At 44.1% G+C, this 12,086-nt stretch overlaps 1 protein-coding gene across 1 annotated transcript in view; it reads left to right on the top strand.

Annotated features, from left to right (window-relative positions):
- The window catches only part of LOC147102426 (clustered mitochondria protein homolog), a 151,324-nt gene extending 139,528 nt beyond the window's left edge, over positions 1 to 11,796 (top strand). The window contains exons 20-22 of the mRNA XM_085965114.1: positions 4,848 to 4,982; positions 8,511 to 8,584; positions 9,739 to 11,796. Coding sequence (XP_085821240.1) covers positions 4,848 to 4,982; positions 8,511 to 8,584; positions 9,739 to 9,910 — 381 coding nt within the window. The 3' untranslated portion in view covers positions 9,911 to 11,796. The remainder of the gene's footprint in view (positions 1 to 4,847; positions 4,983 to 8,510; positions 8,585 to 9,738) is intronic.
- Positions 11,797 to 12,086: the final 290 nt, after the last annotated feature.

Raw genomic sequence — 12,086 nt, 5'->3', positions numbered from 1 at the left:
TGGCTGCCCTGAGGACATTGAACTGGTGTGTCGACGTGTTTGTGCCGCAGTGCACTGAACTGGCTCAGTGTGTTCAGCAGGCCAGAAGAGGCGGTTAATCCAGTTGCAGAATGACCGGCTCACACGACTTGTATCTGCTGCTGTCTGCACCCGACGCGGTTGATTTTACGGGTGAAATGCACACCTGCAGTCCGAGGCACTCCCATCAAGATAAAAGCATTTTTATTTTTAATTCTGCCTGTGAAGAATCACAATACAGAATGTTGTTCCTCTACTCCACAATGCATTCTGTTAGAATACCTCCTTCTTCTTAGGCAGTCCCTCGGAACCGAGGGTGACTTGCTTCCACATTAAAAATGAGTTCGCAGGTGACTGACGAGAACTACATTCTCTGTCACAGGTGGGGCAGACGGTGGTTGAAGGGCCGGGTGAGTGGGTGAGGTGCTTGGGTTGACACGCGCTCCTTCCGCTGTTTGCGCTTGGCTTCCGCTTGCTCCCGGCGAAGAGACTCGAGCTGTTCGGCGCCTTCCCGGATCCTGGGGTTAGAATACCAGTGCATTGCTGGATCACTGTGCCAGCATTGTCGCAGTGCTACGAGGCATATCTGAAGCATTAGCACCAATTAATGGTCCCTGTAATTTTTCTTGGCGCTGCGCGGACCATATAACGTGCGTGCGCGGTTTTTGCATTGAAAAGCTGGCTGCGTGGGCTCCCTGGGGAGCTGTGCAGCTCAAAGGGGACATTGGTACCAATATGCTAAAGAAAAATTTGCACTTGCGTCAATGTGTTTCAGTGCTGTATATTTTTTGTGAATTCATTGTCTCAAATTGCTCCCATCAACCGTCATCAGCAGTGAGGGACCTATAACCATCAGCACTTTACCCTGCTGTATGCAGTTCAAATTGCTCACCCCCAGATACTGCATTTCACACACCCACTAACATTTTACTGAATATCTGATTTGCTTTTTATTTCAAAAGGCATCTTTATTTTTGCTGTAATTTTTCTTCTTTGGGGTTCAGTCCAGCCCTAGTGGAGCCTGAAATGGTTTCCTGAACTGTGATCCTCCTCCTCTGACACAGACTGCCAGTCCACCTGTCCCGTCCGAATTCATTTCCTCGGTGCCGGGTGTCCAATCATTTCCAGAAATGTCTCCGGTGCTTTCCGCGTCATTTTATACACCGCAACTCTCCTGCGTTCCGTGCCAGCTAGACTCTCTGCATTAAGCGAGCATGTCGAAAAAATTGACACGGTTCTAAACGGAATAAAATTGAATACAAACCGTAGAACAAAGAAGCGAGGAAGTGGTTTATAGAAATGTTGCAAAGTCAGTGTGAGGGGAATAAAAGGATTAACTCACTGTCTGTTCACATTTAATGTATTCACGGAACTAATTAGATGTGAAAAGGTTCGGATGTATTTGCATATGAAACGCAGGTTAGCTGAAGTGCAGTAATTGTACAACCAATTTTTTTGATGGGGAAAAAATACTATGAATTGTTCAAAAGGGTGTGGCGCTGTGGAATTGTGCGCCAAGTAATTTTAAATACAAAATTGTTTGATAAATGGATTTGTTCTGACCTTCAATGAACCTCTCCTCACCGAGTTTTATAAAACCAGCCAGAGAAATGTACTAACAGAGTGTTCTTCATTTGCTCGGCTTTGAGAAGGGCCAAGGATTTGAAAACGTGCGCAATCCTTCTAAAAATTAATTATCTCCTAATGACTTAATCTTGCTGTTATCCGCGTGGCTTTTCATTCCTGATGCAAACAAAAACGATGCTAATCTGCAGTCGAAGCAGTGTGGCAGCAGCAGCACCCCAGGTCCCGTGTTGTGAAAACTGCCATTTCTCCCACACAGCTACCCTCCCACACACCACTCCAAGTGGAAAACCTTCTATTTCAGAAACTGCAGAATGATTTTTAGTGGCATTTATGGAGAAGTGTTTCCTTTTTAACAGCAGTTTTGAATGCAGGCATGATTTTTTTTTTTAAACTGCGTGAATGTTCGGGGTCTCTACCTACGTGCACTCAAGACTTATTATGGCTTGCGATTGGTTTGTCACCTCCTGCCAGCCGCTCATGGGGTGGGTTAGCAGCTCCGAGTTGAGGAAGAATCACACTCCCAGCTTTCCTGTCATCTCAGCTGGAGAGCCCTTCAGCGTTTATGATGATAATGGTAAGTGGGATTGATTGAAGTGGAGTAATAACGAGGGGGTACGCCTTGAGTAGTTGATTACTGGTCGCCTACAGCTCAGCATCGCTTGAGAGAGTTCTGTCTCTACTCAGCTGGACAGTTGGATGCCATAGCAAGGGGCATCGAGAATGTACATCTCGGGCCGAGAGTCCAGAGAAACCCGCCCCCTCCAGCTTTGTGCTGCTGGCTGAATCTCTCCTTGCCAGGTGGCGGTGAGGCTGCCACTGATGTGGAAATGGGTCAAACCCAATTACGGCACCTTGGTTGTGGGCAAGATGGCAAATGGCTTGTTGATGCCAAGTGCTAAAACAGCAGGTTTTGGTCAGGTTTTCGACCCTAGAGGCGGGTATTGCCACCTTTCTGGGGTAGCAGACTGTTCATCTTGCAGCTGGCGAGATGTCTTCATTCACAGAAACATAGAAGATAGGAGCAGGAGTAGGCCATTCGGCCCCTCGAGCCTGCTCCGCCATTTAATGAGATCATGGTTGATCATCCAAATTCAGTAGCCTGTCCCTGCTTTCTCCCCATATCCCTTTAGCCTTAAGAAATATATCTAACTCCTTCTTGAATATATTTAATGAATTGGCCTCAACTGCCTTCTGTGGTAGAAAATTCCACAGGTTCACCACTCTCTGGGTGAAGAAATTCCTCCTCATCTCAGTCCTAAATGGCTTACCCCTTATCCTTAGACTGTGAAGCAGTGCTATTCATGCAAACTATGGGAAAATTCTCTCTCATATATACTGACCCTTTGCTGAAGGGGGACGGTTTGGAAGCTAACAGCCAAGACTCAAGAAGGGGGCCTATTGGGCTTCCCCCTAATGGCTCAGTGTGATGTTGAGCCCCACAAACCTGGAATGATTATCTATCTCAACAACAACTTGCATTTATATAGCACCACTAATGTAGTAAAACATCCCCAAGGTGCTTCACAGGAGCGTTATCAAACAAAATTTGACACCGAACCACATAAGATATTAGGACGAAAAAGAGATCGGTTTTAAGACAAAATAGAGATCGGGTTTTAAGGGGCGTCTTAAAGGAGGAGAGAGAGGCGGAGAGCATTTGATGCCCGACTCCAGGGGTTAGATTACGAGGAGAGATTGTCGAAACTACGGTTGTACTCCCTGGAATTTAGAAGGTTAAGGGGTGATTTGATCGACGTTTTCAAGCTATTAAGGGGAACTGATTGGGCAATGTTCCCTGCAAGCTGCGGGGACCGCGCCGTGTTCCAAGGGTCCTGCGCAGCCGGCTTTTCAATGCAAACGCTGTGCGTGCGCGGTATTGTGAATGGGCCGCGCAGCCCTTTAAAGGGGACACGCAGCGCCAAAAAAAATTATGGGAATCGTTGCTGACAGGGTAGATAGAGAGAAACTATTTCCGCTGGTTGGGGAGTCTAGGACTAGGCGGCTTTGTATTAGAGCCAGACCTTTCAGGAGTGAAGTTAGGAAACACCTCTACACGCAACGGGTGGTAGAAGTTTGGAACTCTCTTCCGCAAGTTGCAATTAATGCTGGGGCGATTGTTAATTTTAAATCCGAGATTGATAGATTTTGGTTAACCAAAGGTGTTAAGGGATATGGGGCCAAAGGCGGGTAGATGGAGTTAGGTCGCAGATCAGCCATGATTTCATTGAATGGCGGAACAGGCTCGAGGGGCTCAATGGCCTCCTCCTGTTCCTATGTTCCTATTTGTGTTGAGCGAGCTGATCACAGCCAATGGAGGTGCTACAATCAGTCCGAGCTTGGGAGCTGAGTCGTCGGCCAGGATTTCTTTCCCTGTTTTCTTGCTGGCAAAGCGCATGTATGGGCTGTTAGAAATTGGATACAAAGAGTAGGGCAAAGAAGTTTCGAGGTTCTTACATGAAGAATAGTCACTTGGGGGGCAATAACCATGCCTGCGGACCACTGCCTTAGCATGAGTGACTGACTGCCTTCAGGAGAGGTGGGGGGAAGAGGTATTGGAGGTGTTTATAATATAATCTGCTCAAAACAATATCTTCCAAAAAAAAACGTGTTCTGTGGGCTGCTAAAACATTTGCTCAAGGCAGACATTCAAAGTAATTTGGTTGATCTACATTCCACACAGGGTATCTCTTTCAAGATAAATGGGATTTTTTTTTTTGTCTTGCCTGATGCTTAAGGGTTCACTTTAATTATCACATATATGACCGGGGTGATGTGGAAACTGAGAGAGATGCAATTATTTTCACCACCAACTCGTCACCTCAACTAATTCTTCAATTTAAATTGAGATAAAGCCTGGGAGAATTCTAATTTCTTTTGTTTCCAGTGTGATATATTGAGAATTAGCATTGAACTATATTCTTTTTATTAAAAAAAAAAAAAATAGTTGCTCTACAACAGCATCAGGTTCAACTAACAAAATGTCTGGCACTGTTCCTGTGTGCGTGTTTTAAATCTGATGATAAATTGCCTTTGTTCCCTGTCCCGTTACTATCCTTAAAGCCAGACTCTGATTGCCGAGCTGACAGACTGATGGCTTGGTCCCAGACCATAAGTCTGTCTGCTGTGTTTTGGTTTTTAATTCTCTACGCTAAGCAATATGGATTGTATTACTGCAATCCAATCGGTTGAAGTCACGTGAATTTGCTTGCTGATTCCCTTTCCTTTTCCATCTCCCTCTGCAGCTGGGTGAGAACCATGAAAAGACCAGAGAGAGCTCGGAGTATTTGAAGTATCTCACGCAACAAGCTGTAGCGCTCCAGCGTACCATGAATGAGATTTACAAGAATGGATCCAATGCCAGTATTCTCCCACTCAAGGTAGGTCCGGGTCCAGGGACCATCAATAAAATGGGCTTACTGAGGGGGTTTGTTGCTATGAACTGGCATATTTGTGATTCTTTATGCATAATAAGGCAGGTAAATCGTCATCATCCACGTGTTTGACTAATGACATTAATTGGGAGAATTGGTAATGGATTTGTCCTAATGTGCTGCAGTGATTCTATTTGGGACTATCTGAAGCGCTCTCGTAGAGAGCCGGCACGGGCCGAATGGCCTCCTCCTGTGCTGTAACGATTCTGTGATTCTTTGGTGCCTTTCACCCAGTGTGGGCCAATATCATTCACTACTGCCGCATTGCTCGTGTATGTTGTACATTGGAGCAGATTCAACAAGAGTTTGACTGGACGGACTTGGTGGGTGGGGTGGGGGGGGCGGGGTAATGCCTGCATCTCCTTGACATGGAATTTCTGATCTTCATTGAGAGAGGGAAGGAGAAGGCAGTTGTGAAAGATGAGGAGCAAGGCAAGGTGCCGCCTCGAGCCGAGTTTCCTTTCCACAAGATAGCTATGAATAAAGAAGGCCATTTGGTTCATCCGAACTTGTCCATCCAAAAAGAATGTATAGTGCACCTGCATCAAGACATCCAATTGATGCTTAAATTACTGTAGGATTTTTACCTCTACTGCCTCACAGAAGTTCACTTCATTCATGTTGGAATTTCTTTAAACACATTGATTAACATCAATTCCAAATTTATCATCGCCCAGTTTGAACCTTTGCCTCCCCCACCCCGCCCGCCCCCTCCATCCTATGGTTGCAATGTAGCCTAGAGTGTTCCAGACTTTTAATTATATATTTTATATATAATCTCTCTCTGGGATACCCTATTCGTTTCCTCCTTTCATGGTTGAATAACCCAAGTTTTTTCCAGTTTTCCCGAATGGCCGACCCCTTATTCCGAGACTGTGACCCCTGGTTCTAGACTCCCCAGCCAGGGGAAACATCCTCCCTGCATCTACCCTGTCAAGCCCTGTAAGAATTTTGTATGTTTCAGTGAGATCACCTCTCATTCTTCTAAACGCTAGAGAATATAGGCCTCGTCTACTCAATTTCTCCTCGTAGGACAATCCCCCCATCCCAGGAACCAGTCTGGTGAATCTCTGTTGCACTCCCTCTGTCATAAATCGTGCCATTCATGTAGAAATGACTTATGAAATATACTGGGCGGCCTGCTGGTGGCACTGTCCAGGGAGAGTATAAATACTCGGGCACGGGCCCAGCTTGTTCAGGGACATTTTGAAAACAGGAACTAGTGAAGGATAACTAGATCTCCATGTTGTGAAACAGTCGATTAAAGCCTTGTTTAATACTCTGACCCAAGTGCCTAGTAGTTTTCTTACGTCACCCTCTATGGCAAATATATCCTTCCTTGGGTAAGGAGACCAAAACTGTACACACTACTCCAGGTGTGGCCTCACCAGGGCCCAATATAATTCCAGTAAGGCGTCTTTACTCTTAGAAGCCTGGGAACAGTTCTGACTGCCCACTCTCCCGCTCCGAGAATGTGGTGCGTTGTACAAGGAGTCTCGGATGTAGGGTAAAGAGGTGGAGATAACTTTAAAAACCAACCTCCTGCTTCTGATTCTTCCAAATAAAAACAGTAAACCTATAATAAAAATGTAAACCAAAAATCTGTTTCTTGGGCACTAACTACTGTTTTTATTTTTAAAAACTATTTGAAGTTTGTTTTTTTGAGAGGCACCTGGTTTATGTTTCATTTACTTTACCATAGATCAGGACTTTTGCTGGTGACCATGAAATTTTTGCCAACCATTTTTATCTTCAGAAAAAGGATTTTTTTTTTTTTTTTTTTTTTTTTAAGGTGCTGACTTGTATTAAAATGAAGTTCCACAGGTAACTATCCCGTACCTCACCCAAGCAGCCATTCCTCATGTTAGGTCAGATGGGAAGTCTCCGTCGGCTGTTTGACTATGGGGGCATCACAGCTGACCCTGAACCTATCCTCACCTCACCTGATGCTCACTTTGCGGCTGGAATCACCAGATAGCAATCGAGCGGAAAGCTATTTTTGTTTTTTTCCCCCATCCAGCCCAAAGATATTGGGGCCAATTCTTGTGTGCCGACCACCACCGTGGCTGTGATCAGCTAATTCAGTGTCGACCCAGAGATCGAACCGTGGTGCTTCCTAAGCTGTTTGACTCTGTTCCAGCCAGATTAATGCCCTTAGCAACGGAGCTATCTGGGGAGCGATTGCCTTGATCGCTTTCAGTTAGGAACCCTCCTCTGGGGAGGTAAAAGCATTATCTTGCTAGTTATTACTGAAGACTTGCCTTGGGACAGTGTTCTGTTCACTGTCATTTGATGCAGTTGTTACTCGTTCTGTTTGTGCATTCTTCATCACCAGCACAGTGTGTCTGGACCACTACTGTCCACTACAAAGCCTTCCAGTAGCCCAGAGAAGGCCCCAAAATCTTTTGAGCCCAACTCTTAAAGCCCTTAGTCTTATGAGCAAAAATATATTTTTTCCCCCCCCCAGTAAAGCTGCCCTTATAAACTTGACCATCCATATTAGGAAAAAGGCTGCATGGAACTGATCACAGGGAAGTTTATGTTCTGCATTCACGTGACAAGCCAGTCAACATGTACCACGAGAGCGGAGCTTGACGATTGATTCCCTTGATGGGATTACTGTCTTCCTTGTAGACACTCGTGCTAGCATAAAAACGTCTCCTGAAGCCTAAAGACAGATTAACACTTGTGAAGAGAACTGGAATAAAGCTCTGGCAGTCCATCGATCTAGTGTAGAGAATGTTTTCATAAATTAGTCTTTGGTGCATCCTCGGTATTATCGCCCAGTCTATCTTTGTGCTCTTTTATTTGTCCTTCGTGAATTTTATAAACTGGGCCTCTTTAGTGAACCATGTTTAAAGCCGGTCTCTCTCCTGCTGCTCCGAGTCATTAGACAGGCATTTTGTAAGTAAAGACCTGCCAAATATGCTGGCCCAATTTGAATCTGTATTCATTTAACTTTAAAGCCTCGAAAGATCATAAAATCGTATTGGGTTAATGGTTTTTAGATGTTAATGTCTGGTGATTGTGGGACAATTCAAAAGCACAGTAAGAAAAGCATGCTTTTAATGTAAGTCGGTCTCTATTTCCCCCCCCCCCCCACCCCCTATTTATATCTCTGACTGAGGGGTTCGGCTGCTAGACGTTGCCATGGCTGTACCAGGTTCCCCCCCCCCCCACCGTTTGTATCATTACCAAAGGCCGGAGATTAACAATTTGTCACCTGGGGAAACCCAGGTGTGACTGTCAGAAATTTGGCTCCCTGCTCCGTTGCCTTGCTTATGGGGTAGTTTGCATTCTTCCAGAGAGTAGCAATCAAACCAGGTTCGCCAGCGGGGAGTGGGTAGGATGTCTGTAATCTTAATAGATTGCGAACTTGTTCAAAATCTTATGCCGCCTAATTTAATTGATGAAGTTGTACGAAAGGACATTTAATGGTGTACAAAATCTCTGATCTTTCTTTGTTGTCAACAGTTCACAGCTCCCACCATGGCTAGTGTTCTAGAGCAGCTGAATGTTATAAATGGAATCCTCTTCATTCCCCTCAGGTAAGGAACTAAACTTTGTATTTTTCACTCTTTCCACAAGTCACACCAAACCAAAACTGGAGCGTTTCCCTCTACCCCCATTTTTAATGCAGTAATGTACCACATTTTGACAATGGAAATGCAGTGTACTGAAGTGGGACAGCAATAAAACTACCCTGGTCATCTTCTGACTGTACACTCGGCATGAACCCCACAGATGACTTGGCCGTACTTCCGAGTACTAACAGCAGATGAAGTGGTAAACGTTGTGTTGGGTCTCCTCAATACCACAATCTTAAGTGCCAAGCAATGTCAGCATTTAGTGTAAGAGATTCCTTAAGAGAGAGTGTGTGTGTACCCCTTTAACTGGCTGTGCGGCCCAATCAATTCCTCATGCGTGCGCAGTTATTTCAATTGTAAAGCCGTTGAGCGGCCTGCGCGGGACCTCGAGGTCGCTGTGCAGCTTGACGGAAATATTGCTCACCACTACTTATTCTCCCTCACTTTTCTGGGTCACAAACCACCAGGAGGACAATGGTGCACTAAAACGGGACCTCTGGAGATGCGCGCGAGCAGTCTGAGGACTTTTTTTTTTTACCCCCCTTTCCTTGCCAACTTTGTCCTCGCCTCCTGAAAATCTTGACTACTTGCTGGTGTACCTTGATGAGTTGGCGGGCTGTTTTATCATGAGAGAGGCGTTGCGGCCAAGCCCAATCCCGTCCTCGCCCGATATCGCGAGCACTCACCTCAAACAAGTAGCAGTCCATAGCAACCTGGGGGGAGAGTTCTGATTGGGCTTCCCCGTCGCTAACCTGGGTTAATTCTAGCGGCCAAACTATTTGCTTCTGCTTGAATCAGTTAACGTGGTGATTATCAGAACGCGGTGATGACTCGGTGTGAACTGCTGAAAGTCGCCATCATGTGTGTTTAAATTCTCCCGTTTTTCCCCACAATTGTATTGCCCCATGCAACTAGCTTGGAGGAAATGAAAGCATCACACCAGTGCAGAAGGAAGCTGGAGGTTGGGATTCTAGACATTTAGATATTAACTGATGAGTTAGTAAGTTGAAATGCTCGCGTTCCCCGCCTCGCGCCCACACCTCAAAGATGCTGCTTGCAAAATGTTATACCTTTTTTGTTTATATAAAAAAAAAAAAAAAAAAAAATTTTAACAGCCAAAAAGACCTGGAGAATCTGAAAGCTGAGGTCCAGCGACGTCAGCAGCTGCAGGAAGCCGTGAAGAGCACGGACCAAGAGGAAACCACGGATGAAAAGGTGACTGAACCAGATCACAGGGAGAAGAGCCAAGCGACTGTCGAATCGTCCACAGAACAGGCTTCAGCATAAAGGCATGTTACTTCAGCACCTTCCAGGAACTGAAGCCTGCTTAAACCTCGACATGTGTTGCAGGCTGTAGGAGATTTGTTGCAATAAACTTTCTCTCTCTCGCGCGCGCACAAAAAAATGCACTGGTACATAGAAATGTGTTGCATTTAATGTTTCTTTTTTTTAAAAAAAGAAGGGAAATCCTGCCGATAGCAGATCTGAATAATATCAAAGCCTTAGCAGTGGCGTCGACTGCACAATGTTTTTTTTAAAAAAAAAACTATATTTAAAAAAAAAACTAGGTGTTTGAAAACAGTCACTTGTAAAGTTAGACAACTCAGCTTGTACAGTCAGTAAAAACAATCAACTGTTTGTAAAGTCTAAAGAAATGTGTAATAGTCTGAAGAAACTGTACATATAACAAATTCCAAATGAATGAATCTTAAAATACTCAGGTCATTATATGCTGTACAAGGGCAGCAACCGGAAAACAACATTTTAAGACTTTGAACCAATTTTTTTTTTCAATTTTGCAACCAACTATGATTACAGTTACTTGCCCTAATCAACACACAGTAAACAATGCCCTAAGTCAGGTCACCGTTCAAGTGGCGAAACCTGTACACAGTTGTGAAAATGTAGAGTTACAATTCTCCTCGCTTGAGTTTTCGTGTTGATTTCCAGTTCGATCCATTTAAAAAAAAAAAAACCTGGTAACTTTTACATATTGAAAACTGTCAGAAATATTTGGAATTTGTGTGTTTGACGTTGGTAACTGGATTGTTTTCTCTTCTTCCCAGCTCTGGGAATGCTCCCTTTCAAATTCGAATTGGTAATGTCTTTAAACCAGCGATGAATGAGTAGAGTGCGACGTGTACTTTGATTTTTTTTTTTGTATAGCGCTGTGACACGTTTCAGAGCTCCGAGTCTGAGGAACGGTGGGATTTTTTAGTGCATTTAAAGTATGTGTGATGAGGACACTTGTATCAAAAGTGCTGACATTGCACAGTGCACTCACGGGGAAACCTTTTTTTTCCCCCGGTGGCTGTCTGTGACCAAGAGAGACGATGAATGCCATTTTTAAAAAATGAATAACCCTGTAAACTGTGTATGTATGTTGTACTGATGAAACAAAAATATACATTTAAGAAAAGAAATGAGTGTTATATAGTATATTCTCAAATCGTATAATGGTATTTCATGTGACGTGATAATGAAATCATTACACAGTAACTTCCTCCCATTAAGGACGTGTAATAAATGTTGGAGTAAGTTGATTTTCTTTATATCTAGGTATCCACAGTGATTGTCCATAAGTTGCTCCCTGAGCTACAGTGTGGGTGTATCTGATTAATGCAAAATCATCTTCATTGCTGCACTGTTTTTCCCCCCCTCTGAATGTTAACATTATGCTAATAGCTTTCAAATTTTTCTTGCACATTGGTGTTGCCAAAAAGGGGGGGGGGCGGGGGGTTGGGGAAATGTGTGAGTGTGTGGCAATTCTGTGTACGGAGAGGAGGGAAGCAAGAGAAGGTGAGGCAGTGTCTTCAGTGCAAAGCGACTTGTTCTTATTATTTGAAATTACTACCAAGTGTTTCAATAAAAGACGAACAAGAACATACATGTTTTTCGTATCTCCAAGAATTTTTTTTTCCACATCTAGTTTGATTCCAATAAAGAGGGGAAATAGAATTCAATATTCATGCTAATGTTAATGTGTTTTTTAAATTATTTTATAAACACACATTGTGATACTCATTTTGTTTGTCGTGACGTAAAACTTGGCGTCCTAACTTTTACTGGTTGTTGATTGCATTTTTATTTTTGAACTCATTCTGGTTCATATTAGCAAACAAAGAATATATGCTAATACAAATAAATCCAAAGCCGTGTCCTGTTTAACTGATCTTTAATCTCCTTTCTTCATTTGAGATCTACTTTTGGAAGTTATTCCACAAGTGTGTAACATGTTCCCCCTGACGGCTCTTCCCCCGCCTTTCCATCCTTTGCAACCTCCGCAGTCGAATAGCCTGTTGAGAGGCTGGTTCACAAATAACGGCTGCTTAACCGAGGTACTAACGGGAGGCTGATGTTCGTGACACCGTTTCCCAACAAGGAGTCAGTGGCTTCAGAAGGGATGGAGGGGGGGGGAAGCACAATAAAAGCTCTTTGGCCTTTAGTTCCCTCTGTGCCATGT

Source organism: Somniosus microcephalus, chromosome 22, assembly GCF_052327205.1.
Source record: "Somniosus microcephalus isolate GS21.2 chromosome 22, FLI_Smic_1.0, whole genome shotgun sequence".
NCBI classification, from domain to species: Eukaryota; Metazoa; Chordata; class Chondrichthyes; order Squaliformes; family Somniosidae; genus Somniosus; species Somniosus microcephalus.
Note: the sequence above shows the minus strand (reverse complement) of the source record. Positions and strands in the feature narration are given on the sequence as shown.